The following is a 25,065-nucleotide window of genomic DNA, read 5'->3' as shown; positions in this document are numbered from 1 at the left end:
ATCCTGGTGGTGTCTGCATGGTATTCTTTGGCGAGAACAGATTGTTTTCATCCATCCCTGTTGGAACTTCCCAAAAACTGGGAGCGAGGTTTTGGCCTCTCCGGCTGAGCTGCAAATATCACAGGATGGAATCCCAGGCTGGGTTGGGTTTGGAGGGACCTCAGAGGTGATTTTGTCCCCTGGGCACTGAGAATTCCAGACTTTCTGTGCTCACAGGCACTGACCCCCAGGCAAACACTGCATTGACCTGAGGCCGTGGAAAAGGCTCCCAAAATGGAGTGACAGCGCTGGGATTGTGGGTGTGGGGTTTGGATAGAAGTGCGGGATATCACAGGGTGGAAAATTTAGAGTTTAAGGGCTTAGAATATAGTAATATATATATACAGCAAGATGGAGGTTTTAGAGCACTGGCTGAGTCCTTCTTTTTCACCTTCTTCTCCACGGCTCTGGGTGGTGTTTTGTAATTGGAGAGAAAAATCCACATTGCGGCCACGGGTGGTTGGTTATTGGGCTAAAAGTAAAAATAATTGAGGTGTCATTTCTTAATTGGACAGTTTCTCCTTAAAAGGCCTTGCAGAGACAGAGATTGGGGCCATTTTTACTTTGTTAGCTTGAAGTGCTCTAGAACTCATGGTTTGGAGACTGTAGCATAGATAAGAATTAATAAATGTCTAGAACTCACGGTTTGTAATGTAGATAAGAATTAATAAACCTCTGAGTCCGAACAAGAAACATCCTCCTCGAGCATTTAATCCCGACTGTGGCAGAGGAAAAAAAAAGAAGATAAAACACGATAGGCAGGGACACCTCCACTATCCCAGGTTTCTCCAGCGTGGCCTTGGACGCTCCCAGGGATCCCAGGGCAGCCCGTAGGATCTGAGAGTTTGCTGAGAGCGTTTGGTGTGTGTTGCAGGATTTCCTGGCAGGGCTCTCCCAGGATGGGATGCTGAGCTCCTCCCGGATCCTTTCCACAGGGCTGTGGGCTCCACTCCTTGGGGGGAGAGCTCAGTTCCTCCCCCTGGAGCTCTGGGAAGCTTTTCCCAGGCCTGGCTCCTCGCTGGGGGAAAGGGCTGGAAATTCTGTGTCAATGTTTACCACAGCCCAGCCTGGCCAGCACGGAGCCGGGGTTTGAGCAAGGAGAGGAGCTTGGCAAGGAGGAAAGATCTCCTTAATCAATAAAAAATATCGAGGGCCAGTATTGATGTCCTTTGCAAAGAGGGATGGAGCACAGGGATCTCAAAATTCTGGGAAGTGAAACCTGGGATGTTCAGGCTTGGAATTTGTGTGATGTTTTAGAAGCACTTATTTAACTTAATTTTCATGCATTTCATTATTCTTGATCATAAAGAGGCAAAGACAGCTCTTCAAATGAGGTTTTTAACTACGTATTCCTACCCCATCTTTCCCATGTTTGTAGATTTCTTTTTTAATTATGGATTTTTTCCATACTTTTTTCCTTGTCCTCCTTCCCTGCTGTTGTCCAGGACTGTAAAAATCCCCGTGGATTTAAACCACTGATATTCCACTTCCAGTTCCTCGCCATTTCTTGGCTATCTGTGATTTCTCCTAAAAACCTGATTGCATCAGACTTTCTTGCTTTTTATGGTCATTTCTTTTTTTCCCCTCCTCCAAATTGTTTTCTTGTTATGTCCTGTGACTGAGCGTGCTGGGGGGAAGGAAATCTGGGAAATCAGAGTAGGAAGCAAGATAGAAGCTTCCATTCCTGAATCTTTCTTGTTTTTACACTGTTTCCTGGCAGCTGCCTTGGGTTGCACTTGAAAGGGATGTATTGTGTTGCTTTCTCCCCAAAAAACTGCAGATAAAATAGAAATAAAAATTAATTCTGTAGGGTTTTTTTTTTTAAGTTAATCATTTCCATAAGCAAAAAAAAAAAAAAAAAAAATTTGCAGACAACAGTTAAGTCTTACATGACTGTGCCCTAAAGTCCTTTTTTTTTAAAAGTACTAAATGTTTTTCCTGATAGACTGAAATTTCATTTGGATTCTTCAAAGTCCGTTTGACTTCTTTACAACAAAGAGAAGCTGCAGTATCCATTTCTGACCCTTTTAAGCTGGTTTTATGGTACAAATGCATTTCTTTTCCCAAGTGCTCGTGCCAGTAACAGAATTGTCATGTTTCAGGGCACTGAAAATGTCCCTTCTGAGTTAAAAGCCTTGGAGCATGTTCTTTTTGTATTCCTGGTTCCTCCTCGCTGGCTTTAATGGCTTCAAGTTAAATGTTTTGCATGAAAATTTGAAAATGGATGAATTTGAGGTGGGTTTTTTTTTGCAAGAATATTTATATATTTATATATATATATATATGTGTGTGTGTGTGTGTGTAAGACACAAATACATATATAAAAGACATAAATATGTAAAAGACATCAATAAACATATGAAATAGACAAATATATAGAAAAAACAAGTAATACTCTAGAATGTTTTATGTATTTTTATGGTTGTCAAGCACCCTGCAACCTTTAATTGGTGGCAAGGCTAGGCTGAGGCAGGCAGCTGGGAAATGTGAATTTGCTCTGCACGGCGAAGGAAATGGGAAATATCAACGTTTTTTAACCAAAACATCATTTAGTAAATTGCGGTTTTTTGCTCTGTCAGATTGTCCCATCTGTGTTTCACTCGATGACGAAGAGCATTAGGGAGAAAAAAAATAAAAGTGGAAATGCTTGATTTTTAGACTGCAACCCAAGTTTAAAAATATCAGTGTTTTGACACCCTCAGCAGAGGCTGTTTTGGTGCATGTGATTCTCACTCAGGCATGAATAAACTGGATTTGCAGCCCCTTTTCCCTTGGCTTCCTTAACTCTGCCATTCCCCATTGCTTCAAAAACCCAATATTGATCGTTTTTTTCCCCTTGGAAAAATCCAAGGAGTGACAGGATCCTGTGAGGATCTGAGCTGATCCTGGCTCCTTCCCCTCTGGGTTCCCATTTTCTTCCGGAGTGCTGACATTTCCCCGATTTGGTGAAATTCCTAGAAAATTGAGGAGCTGGGCGAACGTTTCGAACTAGGAGCCAATGAGACGGAGCCCTCTGCTATTTGGAAAATGATAATGCACGCCGCTGGGAAAGGGAGAAGCACGGAAAATAAAAGTTCTGGCTGGGAAATTACTGCATGGAGCAGGGAGATGGAGGGGTAGGAGTTGATTTCCTTGGCTTTCCTGTCTTCTGGGTAATTGCAGCCTTGCTGCACTTGTGGCTTGGGAGATGATGGTCGGTACCGGCCTAAAAAAAATTCGCTCATGAGAACTGAGGAAATGCAAAGAAAAAAAAGAAAAAAAAGAAAACTCTTATTAATATATTAAAGTGGTTTGCTGCAGTTTCATTTTTTTTTTAACAGGCCTCGTGGTTTGGGAAGAGGAGGGGAAAAAAAAAAAAATGAAGGCGGAATTTAATGAGGAGCAGGGTAATTGAAGTCAAATCACCAGCAATGAGTTTGGTGGAGTTCTCTGGGGTTTTATGGCCAGGACTAAAATAGAGATGTTGGTTTTTTTTCCCCCCTGCTCTGTCTGTACGTGGCAGTTAATGGAGAGCCGGGAGCCCGGGGCGTGCTCGGAGAGCCCCGGGAAGATTTACATTAATCAAACACAAACAGACAGTGTAGCGTGAAGAAATTTCTGTCCCGCCAGCACCGCTCCCAAACTTCATTAGGTTATTGGGGCAGAAAAAGAAAACAGCCCCTTCACCCTGCAATCCTTCCCCGGGGCTTCACCACTCGGGGAGGCTCAAAAACCTCACGGAGCCCCCCTGGCTTGACCTCTGAGTTCCCCTTTTCCCCACTCCTGGAATAATCCCGGGGTTGTGTTTTCCTGCTGCCGGGCTCTGCTTTCCCAGGTGCCACGCGTTGCAAAAAGGCCCAGGAAAGCCAAAAGCGTGACCCGGGGAAAGGCTGGCAGTGGATTGAGGGGAAAAGCTCCGTGCCCTCTGCCAAGCCTTTGTTCCTTGGGCCTCGTGATCCTGGGAGCCAGTGGTGGGATTTCATGGCGGGAATGCCTGGAAAAATACATAGAAAGATAGATAGAAAATATATAGAATATATATGTATATTTGTATATTTTTATATTTTTATATATATTATTTTTATATATAGGAAAATATATGGAATGTATATATTTCTATTTATATATATAAAAATAATATATATAGAAAAATATATAGAAAATATATAGAAAAATCTATATGTTATATATATAAATATAGAAATAATATATATTTTTATATAGATAATATTTCTATACCTTTTATATTATTTATAAGATAATTGCATGTATTACTTAGCTACAAACCATTTATAAATACATGCCGGTATAAATACATTTACGTATGTGTGAAAACATCTCTGTATGTATTTATTTATCTCTGTGTGCACGCACAGTAGGTGCGCACAGAACAAACATACCCGCCCGCCACATATACATAAATATATAAATATAAAAATATAAATATATATAAAAATACATAAATATGTATGTGTATATATATATATGTGTGTATATATATATGTGTATATATATATATATATAATGTATATATATATACATACATACATACATATATATATATATATATATATATATATATATATATATATATATATATATATATATATATATATATATATATATATATATATACACGGGAAGTGCTGAATTCTCGGTTCCCAGCGCTGTGTCTGTCTGTGTCCCCTGTTGCGGTGGGCTCCCGTGGCTGGATGCTGCCCACGAGCAGCCCCGGCTGATGCTGCCTGGGAGGAGGTGGGAGAGAAGAGGTGGAGTTTCCTCCCTCCCCTGAGCCTGGGCAGTGAACCATCAGGCGGATTCCTCCCAAGGATACCCGAGGAGGTGTCTGAAAACACCGGGAAGCTTCCAAAGAGAGCAGCCCCGGGCTGCTTGGGGAGGATTTGGGATCAGAGCATTCCCCCTGGAGCCTTTGGGATGGCCCTGCTCAGCTGACCCTGGCGTGTGGAACAGGTAACACCGAGCCTTTGTTCCCATTCCCTGAGCCACGAACACCTTCCTTGGATGCAGAGCAGGCAGAAAGGATTTTTTTCCTTTAATATCAACTGGGGAAAAAAAAAAAAAAAAAAAAGGGGTGGGAGGGGAGGTTTGTCTCCTTTTTTTTTGTCCCTTTCCTCTTTTAACAGCTGCTACGTGAACCTGAGTTGTTCCTTTGTATTTTCGTCGTGGAAATGGCCAGTTTAACGTGTTTGCCGTGAAAAATCTGTGTCTCGGTGTCTGAGCTCAAGAACAAAGGTTTTGACAGCCTGGAAAGATGCTTTAGATGTAGGTGCTGGCAGCACTCCCTTCTTTCCATTTCCCAGTTATTCCATACCAGACCTTCCTCACCAGCCACAGGGAATGTGATTTTTGATAAGCTGATATTTAATATGCATGTTGATGTTAAATTAGCTGTTGGTACTCCAGCAACCATCTCCGAGTATTTTTGGGTGGGGTTCATTTTTCCTGAACGCGTTTCTCACTGATTTCTTCGGTTTTTATTCTTTTATTTCATCGCGAAGTGCTCTGAAATTTAAATTGGATCAGTCACAATGACTGGCGTGGACAGATTGGAGGCAGTGTTGCCACAGTGACAGCCATCAGCACAGAGGGAAAATGCAGTGTTTTTTTACTGCTACACGAGAGGTTGTGAGATGCTGGGGGGATTTGTTGTTGTTGTTGTTTTAATATAAATATAAATACAAATACAGGCAGTGAGGGCTGGCAGATCCCAGCATCCTGCCTGATGAGAGCTGAGGGTGTCACTGCACCCAGTGATGGAACAACTCCAATCTGGTGTTGCTGTTTCTGCTGCCTTGGTTATCTCCTCGTTATTATTATTATTAATATTATCCATACCCCTTCCTCATATCTTGGGGAATTTGCTGCAGTCACCTTTTAGCAGCCGGGAGCTTTCCTGACTAAATATTTGTTGGGGTTTTTTGTTGTTGTGGTTTTTTTTTTTTTTCCTCCCCCCCTTTTTGCTTGTATTTTTATTTATTTTACAAGTCCCAAGAGGCAAATACTGATACACATCCAGAGGCCTCTATTAATAGCTCTGGGTTTGACTCACAGGCTGTTCTCAGGGTCTTGAGCCATTTTACAAGGAGCTTCACTCCTGGATTTTTATCTTCCATTTTACAGTCGGGGTTTTTCCTGCTCTTACAGAAGCAGGGCTTGATGTTGCTGAGAAATCCCCATCCTGTGTTCTGCCCCAGTCCTTCCCTTCGCTCTTTCTGGATTTATGCTGCAGTTTCGATGGAGGGGAGATGAAATGGGAAGGAGCAAGAGCATGCCACAGATGCCTGTGTACATTTTTTTTCCCTCCTCGTGCAGTGTGTGCTATGTGCATCTTCCCTCGCGTGTTTCATGAGCCAAAGATGCATTTCAGGGGGAGAAATAATTGGTTTGCATATCCCAGAAGCCTCTTCCTTTTTTTTTCTTTTTTTTTTTTTTAATCTTAGGCCATTTAAACAACTGACACAGCTCCGAGCCCAGTATACAGCACTGCTAACCTCTTTATGGCTCAGCTGACATCACGTCTTCTTTTTTTTTTTGGAAAACTGCAATGTGTGGTGGGGAAACTTTCCGTGGATGCTCCTCAGCTCTGAGCTGGGACACAAACCCTGCCGGGAGGTGTGGAAGCCAGCAAGGTGAAATGCTCGTTTAGTTGCGTGCTTGGAATTTAGGAACCCAACAGTTTGGTTGCCCTTGGTGTTTGTGTCTAAAGGAGGAGAACTTGAGCAGAATTAGCTGTGAAGGACTCAGAGCTAAAAACACACCGTGCAGGTTAAGCAACACTGTGGTGACGATTTCTTGGTTCTCTCCGTGCTGCAGCTTTCCTTTGTAAAATTTGTGGATCCAATTTTATTTTTTTTTTTTTCCCCTCGGTGTAAATGAAGCCACTGGGAGCACTTTGCCTTTGGGTGGTTTTAGACATATTAACTGTAAATTAGTTTATGGCAGCTGGGGAATGTTGGGAAGCTTTGCAGAGGTCAGAGGGGTGGATGCTGTCTGCACATCCCAGGCAGAATGGGTGTAATTTGGCCAAAGGTTCAGCCCTGAGTGGGAGAAGGGAAGGCAGGGCTGGAAGTGCTTTTGGGATGAGTGTCTGCTCGGCTTTGAACTCAGAAACTGCTGGGTCTGATGAGCAGGCAAGGCTTGGCTTCCATTTCCAGGGCAGTAAACCTTCAAAACAACCTAAGGAGGGCTGGAGAGAAACTTAAATTAAGGCAAGGTGGCTTCTGACCTCGTTAGTCACAGGAGTAACTGAATTAAACTTTTGGGTTGTGCAGTAGGTCAGACAAGCTGATAATACCTTCGGGATGTGTAAAAATCCATGGGGGAAGGTGCTGCTGCTGCTGCTGCTGTTGTCCGGTCGTGGTGACACCTGTGGCAGGGGAAATCCCAGAATTCCAGGATGGTTTAAAGATCATCCAGTCCCGTGGGCAGGGACACCTCCCACCATCCCAGGGTGCTCCAGCCTGGCCTTGGGCACTTCCAAGGATCCAGGGGCAGCCACAGCTTCTCTGGGCACCCTCCCAGGGAATAATTCCTTCCTAACATCCCATCTACCCCTGCTCTCTGTCAGTTTGGAGCCATTCCCCCTTGCCCCGTCACCCCAGCCCTTGTGAGGAGTCTCTCTCCATCTTTCCTGGAGCTCCAGGAATCCCACGGTGAGGTCATCCCAAAGCCTCCTCCAGAGCAATCCCAATCCTCCCAGCCTTTCCTCCGCTCACACATTAAACCAGGCAAAGCTGATGATGCTGAGGGGCACAGCAGCACCTGGGCCTTGCCAGCTCTTTAAAACATCTTTTGAAAGGAGGAATAATAAATGTCCCGTTGCAGGTTCTTTAGGATGCTCTCAGCAGTTCCAGGCCGTGGAGGTGTGCTGTTCCTGTGCCAGGCAGCTCTACTCACTCCCCAGAAATGTGAACTCTGGGCCAAATACTCCTCTGTGCCTCTGAACCTTGTACATATATTTGCAAAAACTTAAAGCTGCCTAATTGGAGGCAGCGTTGGGCTATTTTGAAAGCTGCATTTCCAGTTGTATTACGTGCTGTGTGTTGGGCTTGCTTTCTTTTTTTTTTTTGTTGTTGTTGTTTTTTTGGTTTTTTGTTTTTTTTTTTTCCTCTCCTCCCTTTCTAATTGCTGTCTTTTGCTGTTTTTAAGGACTGTTTCCACACCAGGCTCGCTGCTGGTTCACAACAACCACAGGCTGGGTATGGCATTAATAAGGAACTAGGCTGGGTGCCTAATGAAATGCAAGAACTGCTCCCCACGCTGGGGCAGCACCGGCCATCCCAGCCCTGGGCGTGTTTGTGTGCGTGTCAGGTGAAAGCAAATCCCGTGGCTCTCCACGGCTTTGGGTCCCTCCGGTCTGCTGAGGAAAATAAAATTGTCTCATTGCTTTGATTTATTTTTTTTTTGGGGGGGGAGCAGCTGACTGGAGAGCTGTTGCAGCCACGCCGTGGAGGAGGAGGAGGAGGAGGAGCTGCCACCGAGCCAGCTCTGCGTTGCAATTATTGGCAAGCAAAGCAAACATTTCATTTCCCTGTAATTAGCTGCAGTTTAGGGAGGGCAGGTTAATTTGGACTCCACGCCCTGTCTGCGCAAGAAAACCCCGGGTGCTTGGTTTGATTCTTTCGGGCTGTGGGCTAATGGGGTTGAAAAGGAATTTTCAGAAGTGAAAGCTGGAGGAACGAATCACGACAAAACGCGTTCTGCCCCTCTTCCTTCCCTTCCTCCAGACAGCAAAAGCTCAGGATGTAAAGATGGTGTGAAAATACGGAGACAATTGGATATTCTGGGGCTCTTCTAGTATGGCCAAACCACATTATTTCAGCTTTTTCTTCCTTCAGGGAAGCTTGGGCTCTCTAGGCCTGGGAATATTTGCCTATGGCCTACTTCAAAATAAATAAATGAGTGAGGAAACTGGGTTATAACTTCTGAAATCACAAGCTTGACCTTCCTCCCGTACCTGGTCACTCGTGTAAAATGGGTCATGCAGTAAAAGTCTGGAAAGGAGCAAATCCTGAATGTTTCTTTTCTGCCTGGTGTGAATTTTTATGATGAGAACATTTGCTGGAAGTCTTTTTAGCAAAACACTTGTTTAATTTTGTCCGTTTCGAAGCTGTCAGGTTTTGTTTTTTTTTTTTTTTTTTTCTTTCCCAGAGGTGGAAACGGAGAGATTCAGTAATTTGTAAGTTGGGAAACCAGTAGGAAATTGCTGGGATTTGGCAGCCTCTGTTCCCCACCAATTTCTGAGCGGGGTTTGTGCTTGCTTTGAGCTACATTCAGTGGCCAAACCTTTACCCCTGTTACTCAAATCTTGCTTTCTTTGGGCTGAATCTAAAGGCAGCATTAAGGAAAACACGAGCAACCTGGTTTATTTATGTTCCCTCCCCGGTTTTTTTTTTTTCATTTGTTTGGCCGCTTGCAGCCCCGTTGTGGGGGATATCAGACAATAAATGGCCTTGTGTGACAACTTCAGGGCCTGCAGAGGGAAAAGCTGCTGCTGCTTCTGAGCCTTGGAAGTCAGTCAGGGGTGGAAGAACAGCCCTGGCTGCTGGAAATGTCTCTGTGCCCTCCCCGTTGGAGGGTTTTCTGCGGGGACTCAAAGTTCTTGCGGGGTCCTGGCCCGAGCAGCACAAAGGGCACATTGAGAGTGGCAGTGCTGGGGAAGCCCTCCTTTCCCTGCCTGCCCAGTAAATGCAGCTCTTTTCTCCGTGAAAAAGCCCTGACATCAGCTCCTGGAAAAATCCGAGTGCTTGTGTCATGGAAAAAGAGCTGAGGCACTTGGCTTTGGGGCTGGGGCTGAATGGCTGAACTGTGGGTGAAACCTTTTTCATCCTCCGTTTCCGAACGTTGCTGTTCACAGGGAGGCTGAAACCCTTCCCCTCTCGGGGTTTTACAGGGAAGGACGCTGAGGAAGGAGCTACAGCTGCCTGTAGTAAACTCAGAGCAGGCTGCTTGTCGTTTTTACAGGACTGAGTATGATGATACATTCCTGTATCATCAGGAAATTCCATGTGTGGAGGCAAATCTCCAGATCCTCGCTGTTTGTTTTATGGAGAAGATTTATCTTCGCGTTCCGTTTTTCCTTTCATCATTTTTAAGCTGGTTTCTTTTTCCTCTTTTCTTGCTCCCTTCTCATGCTGCCACCTCGATGAAGCCCTCACCCCAGAGCCAACCACGAGAATGAAAGAGAAATCTCTGTATAGATATTTAATTTTTTGAAGCTGAGAAAGGAAGCATCCTGTGAAGGCAAGGCACCAGCAGAATTCTCCTTCCCTGCAGAAAATCTTGGAGCCCTGACCCCTCCCCATCTTACAGATGGAACTTGCCAGCCTTCCAGACTCTGATTTTTATCAAATTCATCTTAACCTAGTTTAAGTGTTTGGCTCAGCACGTTGGTTGCCATAGCACCAGTCCCTTGCATCGATCCATCCCCTGATCCATCAGGAAACATGCTGATGGGCTCTGCTGGCTACTCTGCGTTTTCTCTCCTGAAAGGAAAATAGAATGGCCTGTGCTGGTTATGGCTGGGAACGTTAGTGGCCTGAAAAATGATATCATATCGAGTGGGAGGCATTTGTGATGCCTCATGAAGGCAAATGCAGCACTGAGGCTGCTGGGGATGTTCAGGGGGGTTTGACACTTAAATTTCCTGTCCGTGGAGCTGTGAGCAGTGCGAGGTTAATAATGGCAGGGAGGATTCCTCCGTGAGTCGCTGCGTCAGCTGTGCTGCCTGCCTCGGACTCCTACAGAACCAACACGGAGCTGGCAGAGCCTCCTTCCCTCCTGCCTCCCTGCGGGTCCCTGAAACCCAGGGATCCCTGAAATCCCCAGGAATCCTCCCCATTTCCCTGCTCCCTGTGTCCAATCCGTTGCCGTTGTTGTGCAGTGAGTTTTGGGGTTGTTTTTTTATTTAGGGAAGAAACCTCGGTGGTTTTCTGCGCTTTGATCCGTGGGAAAGGTGGCCCAGCCGAAAGCTGCTCGTGCCGTGGGTTGGTGCTGAGGATGGAGTGGATGTGAGTGGACTGGGGATGTTGGATCAGGGCTGTCCCAGGCTGGCTGATGTGGTTCCTGCAGTTGCTGGCCGTGTTTTCTCCTCCTTTCCAAGAGCTGCCCGCTTGCTGCATCCCTGTTTTCCCTGGATGTGCCTGGCAGTTGTTACCTGCTCAGCTCCCACTGCCCTGTGCCCTTTTCCTGGGGACACAGAACTGCCTTCAGCTCCATGGGAAGGTCGTGTTGGTGCTGCCTCGTGTCAGCACTCTCCCCTGAAACCTTTGTCAGGGCTTTTAAAAACCTGCTCTGGTGGATCTGTGCCTCTGCAGCCCTGGAAAACAAATCCCCTTCCTTGTTTTTCTTTCATTCTGTCTCTTCCTGGATGAGATTCTGGGAGTTATTTGCAGAGCAGGGTTTTTGTCAGTGCTTACTGTGCTTTCAGGGCACTTAAAACCTCCCTGATGTCGACAGAAAATGCATCATTTCTCGCAGTGCTGTCAGTGAGGTCCAATCAGGGTGTTGGAAATGAAGTTTAATGGGTATGAAAGGAGCCGGATGCATTAGGAATAGTCCTGGAATTGTTCAGTGTGTTTTACCTGTCAGCCAGGAACAGGCTTGGGTTTTTCCAGGATCCCTTTGGGGGTGTATGAGCAAGAGGAGAGAACAATCCCGCTCCGCATTCCCAAAATGTTGAACACCCATCCCTGGCAGTGTCCAGGGCCAGGTTGGAGGGACAGGCTGCTCCCTGGGACATCCCTGGGTTGTCCCAGGGAGCAGCCTGGGACAGTGGAAGGTGTCCCTGCCTATTACAGGGTGAGCTTTAAGGTCCTTCCAGCCCAAACCATTCTGGAATTGTGAGTTTAAACCCACTTTTCACCCGAATCTGTGGAGCTGACGGTGGCCAAAGGCTGTTCATGACTCATGACTTGGTGGAAACCTCCTGAATTAGGATGAGATTTTAAAAAGCCAGAGTTGGGGGTTTTTACTGGGGGGACTTGGAGACAACCTTGCATTTTCCTCTCCTTCTAAATGTGTCGGAAAGACCAACGATCAACCCTGGCCTGTTTCTCCTCCCGAACTTGGCGTGATCAGTTGTGTTGGCTGCTTTTCTTTGGAATCCACGATTCATTCAGAAGGGGTTTTTTTCTGCAGCAAGCAGCATCTTATTTAAATGAACCTAATAAAGCACTGAAGCAGCTTCCATTGCAACTGTTCATCTCCTAATTAAAGATCAGTTCTGTCAAGCAAGCAGTTTTTGGCTGTTCTCTTCTGCACGGGTTTCACAACGTTTCTTACTCATCTGGGCACAAGTTGGAGTCATTTCTCCCTGCACGGTGCACACACAAGTTTCATTTCAGGCATGTGAGCAGCCCTGGAACTAAAGTTAGGCACACAAATAAATATTTCCAAGGTTGAGGCCCTTGTCCGATTCTAAATATTTTTCTCTTTGATCAGCTTTGGAGATAGCAGATACTTGAATTCTGGTAATATTTTAGTAGGGGAGGGGGGGAAAAAAAAAAGAAAAGAAAGAAAAAAACCCAACGTGGTTATCTGGATGCTGTGCTATTTATGGTCAGCTATATTTTCAACCTCCCGGGCTAGAATGGAATGCTTTGTACTGCTGGAAGCTGGGAATCCTCCCCTGCTCTCTCTTCTTTTTTTTTTTTGTCACATTGAGTCTTCAAATCACCTTTTTTTCTGCTCGGCTTCAAGGTGGTTATTAGGCCCTGGTGGTGCATGTGTGTGAGCTAACCTGGAATACAGCGTTTCATGCACTCTGTTCCTGCTCCTAGGTGTATTTCCCTCACTTCAATAGATTTTCCTAAGGCAGCCTGTCTAAGAGGACACACTTTTAGTCACTCCATGCATTTAAATGACTGGAATCATTCGGACCCAGCGTTTTAAAAACAAAAAAAAATCTGGCTTGGCTTTTAATCGGCGCCGGCGTTTGGGAGAGTGGAACAACTCGTTTGGAAATGTGCTGATGTTCGTCAGTTATCAGGCAAAATGTCTACAGGGTTTTTATCGTGGGGCCTAAACTTGCCAGCTCCGTTTGGAATTAAGGCTCCAGCTGTTCACCACGCCCTGCTCTGCCTCCTTGCTGCTGTTTACACTAGGAGGTGAAATATATTTTCATTTCAATTATGTTGTGCTGGGTGCTGTAACAGGGTGAGGGGATTTTCAAGGCTGCTTTTAAACTTATTTCCAAGTGCAGATCAGTTGCAGTGAAACACAGATAAACTCACGGGAGCTCCTCTGTGCTCTTTGATTGGATTTTTATCCATTTTTACTCCTCTTCCTGCTGTAGTGACACGGTGTTTGGGGGGTGAGGAATGTCTTCCAGGTGGTGTTCAGGCAGGGGAATGGGAAAAGGGCGGGATGTGGTGCTGGATGCTCCCAGCAAGGATCTGTGCTGGAGCCTCAGCTCAGCTGATCCTGCCACCTGAAAGTTCTGGGATTTCATAACTCGGTGTCCAGGAATGATTTCAGATCCAGGAGGGGAGGCTTTTGGGGGCTGGAGAGCTTCACCTTCAGCCTGGCTGGACAAAGCCCATCCCTTTCCTACTGTGACTTTAGGGAATACCTGTGGAGCACACGACAGGCAGGAGAGGGTGTGGAGTGGTGGCTGCGCAGCACCCAGAGACTTTGCTGGGATGATCTGCTGCCTCCATCCCTGCTCCCACCCTGTCCCTGCTGCCTCCATCCCTGCTCCCAACCTGTCCTTGCCTCCTTCCGTGCTCCCCAATCTGTCCCTGCCTCCATCCCTGCTCCCAGCCTGTCCCTGCTGCCTCCATCCCTGCTTCCAACCTGTCCCTGCTGCCTCCATCCCTGCTTCCAACCTGTCCCTGCTGCCTCCATCCCTGCTTCCAACCTGTCCCTGCTGCCTCCATCCCTGCTCCCAACCTGTCCTTGCCTCCTTCCGTGCTCCCCAATCTGTCCCTACCTCCATCCCTGCTCCCCATCCCATCCCTGCTCCCCATCCCTGCTCCCTATCCCTGCTCCCCAGTCTCCCTGCTCCCCATCCCTTCTCCCACCCTGTCCCCTCTCCCCATCCCTGTTTGGCTGGGACAAGAAGGGACCTCAGGAGCCTGGCAGGTGGCCAAGGGGCTCTGGAGCTGCCCTGGGCTGGGGTCTCTTCCCAGGGAGGAGGATTCTCCAGAGCCACCTGGATCCTGACCCCGTGCACCATCCAGCTGGGAGCACAGCTCACAGCAAGCTGGGGGATCAGGGACGGGGGATTTTTGGCTCCCACCCCGCAGGAGTTTCATGTTCACCGCTAACGTCAAAGCACAGAAAAAAAAAACTCCAGTGTTTCCAGCGCTGCTTTATTTACAAAAACTTTAAAGTTCCTTCCTAAACAATTAATCACCGGCCTGGGTATAATAAGCAGAAAGGTTTTAAACGACTTCTGGACCTGGAAAATAGGACATTTGTGACTGAGCCCCGCTGGGCTCCCTGGGTGTTGTGCACAAACTGTGCCTGTTGCTGCAGGAGCAGAGCCTGCAGGGCTGGGTGCTGGTCGGAACCTCTGTAGGATAAAGTTTGTCACCCAAATGCTTCGTTAAAACACTTCCCAGTGGTGGTAGGGTTTGTTGTTTTTATGCAGCTCAAAAGTTCAAATGCATCAGATGAAAAAACGGGGTGTAATTCATCCTGAGCATCTGTATTTCCCTGGATTCCTTTTTTTTTTTTCTCTTTTCTGCTTTTCAGTGAAACCCTTGATTGCTGCTGCATCTGTTGGCTGCTCAGAGTTCAGGCAGGGTTAGATTGGCCTGAGATGACTTCTGTTTGCTTTCCTTTGGGATTCAGGCTGCCTTGCACCTCCTTCCCTGGCTGAAATCTGTAAGTGGGAGGATGGGATGCCGAAGAGATGTGGCTTTGCAGAGCGAGCAGAACGAGGAGAGGACGTGTCTCCTTTGAATCAGAGTGGATTTCCCAGACTTTTAAGATTCAAATACAGCTTTTGGGGGCAAGGAGGAAGGAGGACTGCCACCTCTTGCCTTCAATTAATTAACTTTCTGCTGTTCGTGCAATCCCAGGCCCCATCTGCCCCCTGGGTTTGGACGCTTGCTGCTGCAGTTCAGCTGAACTCCTGATATCTGAGAGATGGCGAGTGTCTTGCTGCGGGTAATCATTTTCAGGAGCAGGCAGACAGCGTTTTCATTTCCCCTGCCTGGTGTGTCATCAGGAGCTGGCCGTGGAGTTCCATATTAGTGCATGTTTGCACAGGGCTTGGCGTGTGGGAGCTGGCCACTTTTGGGTGTTTCTTGCTGCAGGACTGGGCTTAGGCTGGCTCGGGGTTTCCAGGTGATGGGGAGGGAGATTAATTCATGTTTGATTGCTTTCTTTTATAACTGATACTTTATTCCTGCTGAGGTATGGCTCGTGCTGTGGAGCGAATTGAGGTGTTTGTGTTTTACCTGGGCACAAGCAGGTCCAGATCTTTGGGTTTGTGGGGTGTTTTCGTTTTGGTTTGTTGGTTTACAAATTGAGGTGGGAGTCGCAGGGGAGCCCACGCTAAATCCTGCCCAGAATCAGCTTTGTGCTGTGAATCCAGAAGTGAATCTCACCTAAGGGAAGCTTGCCCCTGAAGCATTGCTGGCACTTTGGCAAAGTTTTCGCGGCTGTTCGCTTCACCAGTGCAAACCAGAGAAATGTGTTATTTAACTGCTGTTGCTTTGGGCCACTCGAGGTGGAGTCATCGAGGGAAGAGGAGGGGAGGAGGTGACAGGAGGAGCATTGGGGGCAATTTTGTGCTGGAATCTTGGTTGTAATGGTCTGGGAAACTCTGGAAAACTCTGGGAGGATGGTTTGGTTTGTGTGTTGGACCAGCTCTGGGATGGGGCCGTTGCTGAGCTCAGGATCCCAGAAATGCCACAACCCCAACCCTCCCTGCCAATATTTAACATCCTTTCCGTGGAAAAATTCCTGCTGGTGTCCAGCCTGAGGCCGTTCCCTCTCATCCTTTCACTCGTCTGGGAGAAGATCCCAACCTCCTTTCAGCTGAGCCTGACTTGGGCTCCTTGGCCCTCTCCCGTTGTCCTGTTCCCATTCCTTCCCCATGGGAATTCTGGTCCTGACCAAAGCGGTCTGTTTAAACTAGAAACACAAAATAAAATTTAGAAATAAAGGGTTATTTGTTGCACCTCTGTGGTGTGTTCAAACTGTGTGCGCTTGAATTTCTTCCCTCTAGTCCTTCACCCCAGCACTTCTTGAAAAATGTGTATAAATAGGAAAAAATGCATTAAGAATATATATTTTATATATATATGGGTAAATTATCAGCTCTAATCCATCTGCAGTGCATTCATTTAGAACAAAAAGTGATTTAAGTTGCCTGTTCTTGCCTTACACAGCTCTGAATGTGTGTTTTGCCTTCCAACTGAAGGGTCTAGACCAGAAATCGAGTGGGAATGGAGCTGGATTTGTGAGTCTGAGGAGAAAATAATTGTGTTTTGTGAGAGTGGAAGTTTTGGTGCCTCGAGGTGGATGGCGCCCACCTTGTTCTGCCAGGAACTCGAGGGGAAAAAAAAAAAGTCCTGGATTCATAAATCCCGCGTTTTCCTCACTGAAAAATACAAATAAACTCTTTTTCTCCCTGCAGCGTTGGTTTTGTTGTTGCTTTTGTTATCTGTGTGTACAGTAGATCTTGGAATAGGTAATTTAATTTCAGCTTTGTTGCGCTTGTCTCAGAGATGGCCAGTTCACGGAGTTCCATGCAAACAGAGATTGTTTTTTCTGGAGGCACCACCGAAGTGTAAAATAACTCGTTTGTATTTGAGCACTAATGTTGATATCAAACCTAATATTGAAAGATAAAAGTTCATTACATTTCTTTTTTTCTTCTTTTCAGGTTTCCTCTCAAAAAACCTTCGAGGTGAGTTCCTGAAATTTGCTTTTTTTTTTTTTTTTCATGTGTATTGTGAATTACGCTGCAGCGTTTTTCCAGAGGGAATGCTTCTAAAAGTTTAATATCTATGATACACAAACACAGCTTGTAGTACCCATGACAAATGTGAGGAAATCACCATCCAGATGGGGATAAGGCGCCAAAAATGGGTTTATTTTGGCATGGGGTGACCATTTGCGTTGTGTGACGTGGCTGGGGGCTCACCTGTCCTGAGGTTGGAGATGGTCAGGGGAGGAAGGCGACCCTGCTGGTACAGGATGTGCAGGTGCTTCCCCTCTGGGGATATCCTAAATCTTTAATTCTGGCATGCTGAGATATTTAAAGTTTGCTGGGAGAGTTCAGATTTCAGGAGGGTTCTTTTAAATTTATTTGGCTTTTAAGATAAAATATGAGCTGATGCTGAGTGATAAAGAGAATGCCCTTGCTGTTACCAATTCTGGAGGTTACCAGGACTGCTCCTGGAACCTTGGATCCACTCCCAGAGATTGCAGGGGAGATCATTTTCCCCTCTGAATTCAGCCTGGGAATAAATTTTTCAAGCCAGCTCGATGCCTGGGTTTTAATCTGAATTTCTGGTGAGCGGGCAGGGCCGGGTGGGGTTTGTGCGAGCGCTCAGGCTGCTCCTGGGGGCTCTGGTGTGAGGGTTTTTGTGCTTTCCTGTGCCCCAGACACGGCAGCATTCTGAGCAGAGAGTCTCCAGCAGACAAGAAGCAGAAGGTTGAACGCTGCAGCAGCACCCACGACTTCGATCCCACAGGTAAAGTCCGAAAATTGATAAAAAAAAAAAAAAAAAAACTCCAAGCAAAAGCGCTGGGGAGCAGAATAAAAAAAAAAAGTGGTTTTAATGTGGTTTTCAGAGCTGTGTTGTTCTGGGCACTGAAATGAGTGTGGGCTTGATTTTAAACACCCTCATAATCGACCTGGATTAGTGTATCAGTAAATAATTACAACAACTTCCACTTCCAGCAAAGTCAGGAGGCAAAGGCTGTAATTAGCTGTGAGGAGTTCGTCAGTGAAGTCTGAAACTGGAGATGTGCTTGGCTCAGCCAGGGCCGGGTTTCCCTGCTGGGGTTTTAATTCTGGGGGGATTTATTTTGCTTTTTTTAGTAGATTTTGATCCCACTCTGCCACCTGCGAGGTGAATTTGTGCTTCCCAGTGTGTCCTGTTTGAAGATAAACACCTCATTTTAAAGGATTTGCTATCCTACTTTCATTTAGCCTACTTTTATTTTAGTTATATTAGGGAAATGAGGGAGCACAGAGGATTTTTGTTCTCTCTGAAACACTCACCCAGGGCCTGCCAGGCTCCTGTCTGAGCCCACTGGCCCCGTGCAAGGTGAATTTTTCCTCTCTGTGCATTCCGGCTTTTCCCTGGGGCTTGGGGGGCACAGGGGAGTTGGAGGGAAAGGGGGGCACAGCTTGTGGGATGTGGGGTTAGTTTGTGCACGAGGCTGATGGTTACAAACCAGCCTGGTAATGGTTCCTGCCACTGGCTGCACACAAAATAAATGAAAATGGGCTTTAAATGCCAGTTAAAAACATCCTGTAAGGGAAAAAAAAAAACCCCAAAACTGGTTTAGTGCTCATCTTCTTTCCCTTTGTCCTTTGGGACAGGTAATGTAAAAGGATTTCAGGTGGGCAGAGGTCTCAGGCTGTGAACTCGTTTTGTAGAAGGAATTCAATTTCTCCAGAAACCACCTTCAGGAATCCTGTAATGTCAGTTTGCAGAAAGTCACTCCAGTGCTGAGAGCTGTTCCCTGGCCCTGTTGCTGTGCTTTGCTAGGGGAGCTGTGCACTGCAGCCTGCAGAAAACCCTTTTCTCTCAGAGGGCTGAATTCAGGGTGCTGAACTGCTGTGCCTGTGCTGATTATTGACTCTGGGGAGGAAAACCTTGCCAGGGTCCCCGTGCTTGGAGTGGTTTTTGTCTGTAGTTCCTGCAGAGAAACTCCTTTGGTTGTGTCCTGTAACAGATTCTGTGTGCTGTGACCTGTGTCTCCGTGTTTTATTCACCCCCTTATTCCAAGTGTTCCACCTGTGTTTTGTTCACATCTTATTTGTGTGTTTTGCACGATTTAACCCGAGAAATCTGTGTTTTTTTCATGAGTTTTTTGTTTTTGTTTTGTTCCTCATGTTTGGTCTCCATATTTTCTATATCTCTCTCTCCTTCTCTCCTGCTCTCGTGCAGATAGCTCCTCCAAGAAGACAAAGTCTAGTTCTGAGGAGAGTAGATCCGAGACGTATGGTAAGCCAAAGCTGCAGCCTCCCCCCCTGGGCAGCTCCTGCTTTTCCTGTCTGTCATTCCCAGGCTTTTCCCCCTTCCCCAGGTCTGCATGGTTGGCTCTGCAGCAGGGACTGCCCTTCCATCCTGCTTGTAGTGGTGCTTGTGGCTGGGAAATGTTTGATCTGGCCCCTCTGGAGCGTCCCTGGCGATGAGGACACAGCTCCCACTGGGGTTTGTGCTCCCAGGAGCGTCTCTGCCATCTTCTCACCGTGGAGGTTGGAGCAGTAAATTCACCTCCCCGCGTTGCCTGCAGGTGTTCTCTGTCGGTCCCTTTGGGCAGGAGTGGAAAAGTGTGTCTGTGAATAATGTAAATCACTGTGGGGGTGTGGGTTTCCCCCGTTCTCTGTCCCGCTGCTCTCCTGGGCCTGTTGGCTGCAACAAATTACACACACAGAAAACAAGTCTGGGGTGGGAATATCCCCACACGTCCTGCTGGTGTCCCTGTAGGACACGGAAGACTCCAAGTATTTCAGAAGACAAAGAGTATAGAAAAAGGCTTTATTTTCTAAATCCTTGCTGCCTTTTATAAGGTGTTCCGATACAGACTTAACGTGATTAGTGAATAAAAACGACACCTCTTCAATGCCGTCGGTTAAACTAAAGGCACAAAAACCACCAGCTGAACAAAAATTGTTTTGAAAAAAGGTAGTTATTTACTAAGATTGTTTGGAGAAAAAGCTTTCTTGGGAAACTTTTCCTTTTAAAAATGTTAGGGACTATTTAGGAAGCTGAAATTCTCCCAAACCCACAGTGTCCCTACAGCATGTGGGGCCTCCCTCAGCCTTCCCAGCTGTGACACTCCCCCTGCTCTAATCACTTACTCCACTCCCAGTCCCTGTAGGTGTTTGCATTCAGACCTCAGGATCTAGAGGGCAGTAAGGACTCCCAAGTTGTTTTTTGGATCCTGTCAGGACCTTCAGCCCCTCAGACTTGGGCTGAACCTGGCTGCATTTCTTATTCCCGAGTGTGCATGTCTTGACGCCAGCCATGGGTTGCCTTTCTTTACCTTTACTGGTTTGTTTTTTTAAATTCATGTTTGAAACAGTCTGTGACACTTTTCTGATTTTAATCTGTTCGGAAAAATTGCTGCTGCTAAATCTGCTGTGGTATTTTGGATGCAGTGACTCTTCCAGAACCATCAGTTTTTATCATTCCACTGGAATAAAGCTGCCAGGTGTGCATGGCTGGGCTCCAGCTCCTTAACCCACCTCTGGAATACCAAGTGATGCTGTCAGAGCGAGAAGCACTAAAAAATAACCCAACAACACCAGCCCTGAGGAGTTTAAACCAACACAGGCATGTTAGGAAAAGCTGGTGCAGTCTGGGGAGGTGTGTCCCGTTCTTCTCTGTGAGATCTCTTCACTTCCCCTGGAATTTCGAATCACGCACTTCATTTTTTTTTAATTAAAAAAAGAACCGGCAAAAAAAAAGCCAAGTAATATGATAGTCACGTTCCTCAGGGTGTGAGAGTGTTCCTTCAGCAGCTGTAAACAGCTCTGGAGGGTGCCTTGATGGAAACCTGTCTCGGGGAGAGCTGGCCTGCTGCAGCTTGTCATTCCTGCTGCCACCCTCCCAGGGAAGGAGCAGGGAGAGGGCTGGAACAGCAGCAGGGATTTGGGGGTGATTTGGGGATGATTTGGGGCTTCTGAAGCCACCCTGGCAGGGAAGGAGCAGGAAAAGGGCTGCAGCCGGGATTTGGGGGTGATTTCGTGGGTCTGAAGCCACCCTGGCAGGGAAGGAGCAGGAAAAGGGCTGCAGCCGGGATTTGGGGGTGATTTGGTGGGTCTGAAGCCACCCTGGCAGGGAAGGAGCAGGAAAAAGGGCTGCAGCAGGGATTTGGGGATAATATGGTGAGTCTGAAGCCGCTCTCCTGGGGAAGGAGCAGGGAGAGAGCTGGAACAGGGATTTGGGGATGATTTGGTGCCTCTAAAGCCATCCTGGCAGGGAAGGAGCAGGGAGAGGGCTGAAACAGGGATTTGGTGATCATTTGGTGGGTCTGAAGCCACTCTCCCAGGGAAGGAGCAGCGAGGGGGCTGCAGCAGGAGGGGTTTGGGGGTGATTTGGTGCTTTTGAAGCCAGGTTAGTCAGGATAACCAGAGCCCTGTGCTCATTCCTGCCCAGTGCTGTGTTTTAATGACAAGAAACATTTGCCGCCTCTGCTGGGACATCTGTGTGTGTGTGTGTGTGTCCCTCTGCCCCAGGCTGGCAGCGTTTGCCTTTCCACCTGTGCCAGAACCAAACACAACTTCCTAACGTGAGCTGGGACGTCCCCCAGGCTTCCTGCAGGTGCTGTCCCCGTGTCCAGGATCCCTGGCAGCAGCTCCCGCTCATCCTTCCTTCCCAAGCGGCCTTGCCCTGCCTTTTGTCTGCCTTTCCCAGGTTTCTCTGGAATGTGCGCAGGGCTCTGCTGTTTGCTTTGGAAGGCACCAAACTATTCCAACCCCTCCAAGTAGAAATCCTGTGCTGATATTTTCCTCGCTGCTGACTGGATGGGGGCTGGCCACCGGGAAGGGAATAACAGGGAAGGCTGGAATGGCAGCAGGAAGAGGAGGTGGTGGCTTTGGTGGCTGTTTGTTCTCTCACCTCTTGAAATTTTTAATTCAGGAGCCAGAATTTCTTTGAAGTGTGTGAGTGGCTTTGGGGAGGGCAGAGTGGTCAGGGAGGGGAGTTGTTCTGATGTACAGAAATTAATTTGTAGTGACGTGAAGCTCTCAGTGAGATAATTTCAGCCGCAAACCCCACCCTCTCAGGTTTGTATGTTCAACAGAATTCAGATTATCAAGGGAATGAGTGTAGTTTGTTATGCTGTCATTTGTAATTAGTGCCATGATCTCCCATGGTATTTAATATCTTTTCCTCAAAGTAGGATTTTCTTAAATGAACTTAAAACTGAAATTACCTTCCAAGGTGGTAGGTGAGGTATCAGTTTCTCTTTCCTTTTCCTCACAACTTGGTTATCTCCAAAAATACCTTCCGTTATATTCAGCAATCATCAGTTTCTGGCCTGAATGTTAACCTGGACTTGACACGAACTCTTTCACATATTTTCTCCAGCTTTGTGATAAGTTTTTGGGTTTTGTTTTAAACCCCAGATTTGAGATGTTTGTAAATTGAAATCTACTCTCCCTGGGTCGTTTGTTTTGGGTTTTTGGGGCTTTTGTTTGCAGTCCTTACCAGCTTTGTGTCTTTATGTTTTCCCAGAGGAATTTGCCTTTGTAAAAATTCTGATTATTTTTGTGGAGCAGCATTTCTGACAATGTTTTATAGACAGAACTTCCCAGATGAAGTGAAACGTTTGGCCACTCTCAAAGCCCCAAGGAGTTTGGGTTTTTTCCTTTATGGAATGATTCATTTCAAATCCCTCTATTAAATTGCATTTTCCTATGGTGGCCTCGTGCCCCCGGGGGAAGTTTTCATTCCCAAATCTCAGCTCCTGGGCCGTGCCCTGCACACTTGGGAGATGGAATTCACATCCCATGGGATCCCAGGCTGCTTTGGGCTGGAAGAAATGTTAAAAGTGGTTTTGTCCCCACCATTCCATGGGCAGGGACACTTTTCACTGGCCCAGCTGCCCCCAGCCCTGCCCATCCTGGTCTCTCCGTTCCCTCAGTCAGGTTTGCAGCGTGAATCCCTGCTAAAGAAATTCCCTCTTTCCTTAAACAACTTCCCAACAGGATGTGGGGAGGAGGGAAATCAAAACGAGCTGCTGAGGGAGGCTGTTGGACAGCCCAGAAGCGTCTGGCCGGGCTGTTGGGGACAATTACTGTGGCCCTGGGGTGTCAGTGACCTTGAGAAGTGCAGACTTTGCCCTTCCACCATCCCAAAGACGCTCCTGGAGCAGGGCTGGGGAAGGGAGAGGGACGAGTGCCACCTACTGAAGCTCCTCTCAGCTTTCCTTGCTGTTTTTCCTCTCTGCTTTCACTTTGGGTTTTAACCTCTTTCACTCCAGCTCACCTTTGCCTGCTTTGTTTTACTCCTGACCAGTGAGTTTGGGGGAGTTTTCATCTCCATGAGGACAAAAAAAAACCCATTAAAAGTGATTATTTTTCCCTCCAGAACTTTAGGAATCCACTCAAGACACAAACAGAGACTCTGATTTTAAAGCATAGTTAAGTAATGTCTCCTCACTTCTTAACATGAAGATAGTTAAGGAAAGCAAAAATGGGGATAAGATGATTATTGATGTAATTTTGAGTACTGTCAGGTGATGAATTCAGTTGACTTCGCAATACTCACTGAGTTTCAGCTGGAAAAAGTGAAATACCGTGGTGGGATATTTCAAACTGAGCCGAGTAAAAGCCCCTGAAGGTTGGTTCAGGCAGGGAGTGCTATCAGAGCTGATCCAGGTCTGCAGGTCACAGTGTTATCTCCAGGAAACTTCCAGATAACTTCATTAAAATCACTATGAAGTGTGTCTCAGCAAGCATGGAATCTCCTCCTTCTCATTCCAGCCTTTTATATTGGATTAGGAGGAGGGTTAAGTGTCCCTTGTCGGAAGGAAACAACAGCAGGAAAAAGCAATTATGGATTAATTTCAGGTCAAGCTGTCCTAATTCCAGTTGTTTCTCCATTTTAAGTTTATAAGGTGGTCTTGGGTGAAATTGAAGCTTGTGGAGCGAAAGAATTTAACGTGAATTAACTTGAATGAAACTCAGTTATACCCTGCCAGGTCAGTTTCTGCTGTGTGGGCTCTGCTTTGGCACCAGGCTCATCAAGGGGGGAGCTGATCAGTAGATCCAAGGATTGTTGCTTCTGGAGAAACAGAAATCCAGTTGTCACTATAGGACACGAAATAAAGATGTTTGGCTCCAGTCGGGAGGTAGCAGAAATCAGGAGGTTTATTTACAATTCATTCAGCCCTGTAATAACACACTGCACTAAAAAGACACATTATTGATCCATCGGGCTGACACCTCTCCCCTTGGCTAATTTACAGAAATAGCCAACTACACCTGTTGTTATGAAGAAGGAACATTGTTTACACAAGGCTGTTTTGGGAAAAACTGCTGGAAAGTTTCCCTTGGGAAGAGCTCAGGCTCAGGAAATCCCGGGTCCACATCCAGTGGCAGAGCAGACTCGGGGCCCTGCTGTGTCTTTGAGCAAGGCCAGTCCTGGTGAGTCAAAGGCTGACTTTGGTGCCTTACTCATGGGACCTGTGGGGCTGGCAGGGAGCTGTGAGGAGCCGTTCCTCTCCACAGCACCAGTTCCCACACCCCAGCCCCGGGCATCATTCTTGGGAAGTGAGACTTGGAGAAGCTTGGTCATATAAAAGGAGGGGAGGGAGGTGCACAGGGGAGAGGCGCCTTCCTCCACTTCTCCCTGTGCACAGAGGGTGAAAGGTGGAGGGATTTTCCTTCCCATCCTCCCCCCAGCCCTGCAGCTGCCAGCTATCCTGTGCTTTGCTCCTGCTGTGTTGGCAGGAGGGGAGTTCCTGGGATGTGATAGTGCTGCAGGAGTCCTGGAGTGCTTTTCCCACTGCTCCCACACCCGTTTCCATCTGTGCCACGCTGGAGGAGAGCAGGACTGGCTGGGCAGGCACTGTTGGCTCTGGAGGCTCCTCATTTCCATGGGGAGTTGCTGCAGAGGAGTGAAAGGAGCCGTGGTGGTGTGGGAGCAGCGGGAGACACGGGAATGACTCCCTGCTCTGTTACCATTCATGCCTTAGAGCTCATTCCAGAAGAGCCAGTCTGGCTGGGACAGCATCTTCCCAATTCCCCGTGTTCCCTCCATCCCAAACAAAACTGCTGCAGGTTTGGGATGGGATTTGGGAGAGCTCTGGCTCCTTTCTCAAGATGCCAGTGCAGGAATTTTGCTTTTAGAAATGGGAAAGCAAAGCAAGCTGTTAGAA

At 47.0% G+C, this 25,065-nt stretch overlaps 1 protein-coding gene across 4 annotated transcripts in view; it reads left to right on the top strand.

The window, feature by feature from the left end:
- Positions 1 to 25,065, top strand: part of ARHGEF12 (Rho guanine nucleotide exchange factor 12) — a 70,986-nt gene that overhangs the window by 15,493 nt on the left and 30,428 nt on the right. For 2 of the 4 annotated variants that reach the window (XM_066203448.1, XM_066203450.1), the window contains exons 2-4: positions 16,880 to 16,903; positions 17,605 to 17,693; positions 19,122 to 19,178. In XM_066203448.1, coding sequence (XP_066059545.1) covers positions 16,880 to 16,903; positions 17,605 to 17,693; positions 19,122 to 19,178 — 170 coding nt within the window. Of the gene's footprint in view, positions 1 to 16,879; positions 16,904 to 17,604; positions 17,694 to 19,121; positions 19,179 to 24,311; positions 24,332 to 25,065 lie in introns of those variants that run through there. The other 2 variants (XM_066203449.1, XM_066203451.1) reach the window with 2 other exon arrangements.

The sequence above is a fragment of the Chamaea fasciata genome, unplaced genomic scaffold (genome assembly GCF_029207755.1).
Source record: "Chamaea fasciata isolate MVZ Bird 193981 ecotype frontalis unplaced genomic scaffold, bChaFas1.0.hap1 SCAF_24, whole genome shotgun sequence".
NCBI classification, from domain to species: Eukaryota; Metazoa; Chordata; class Aves; order Passeriformes; family Sylviidae; genus Chamaea; species Chamaea fasciata.
Note: the sequence above shows the minus strand (reverse complement) of the source record. Positions and strands in the feature narration are given on the sequence as shown.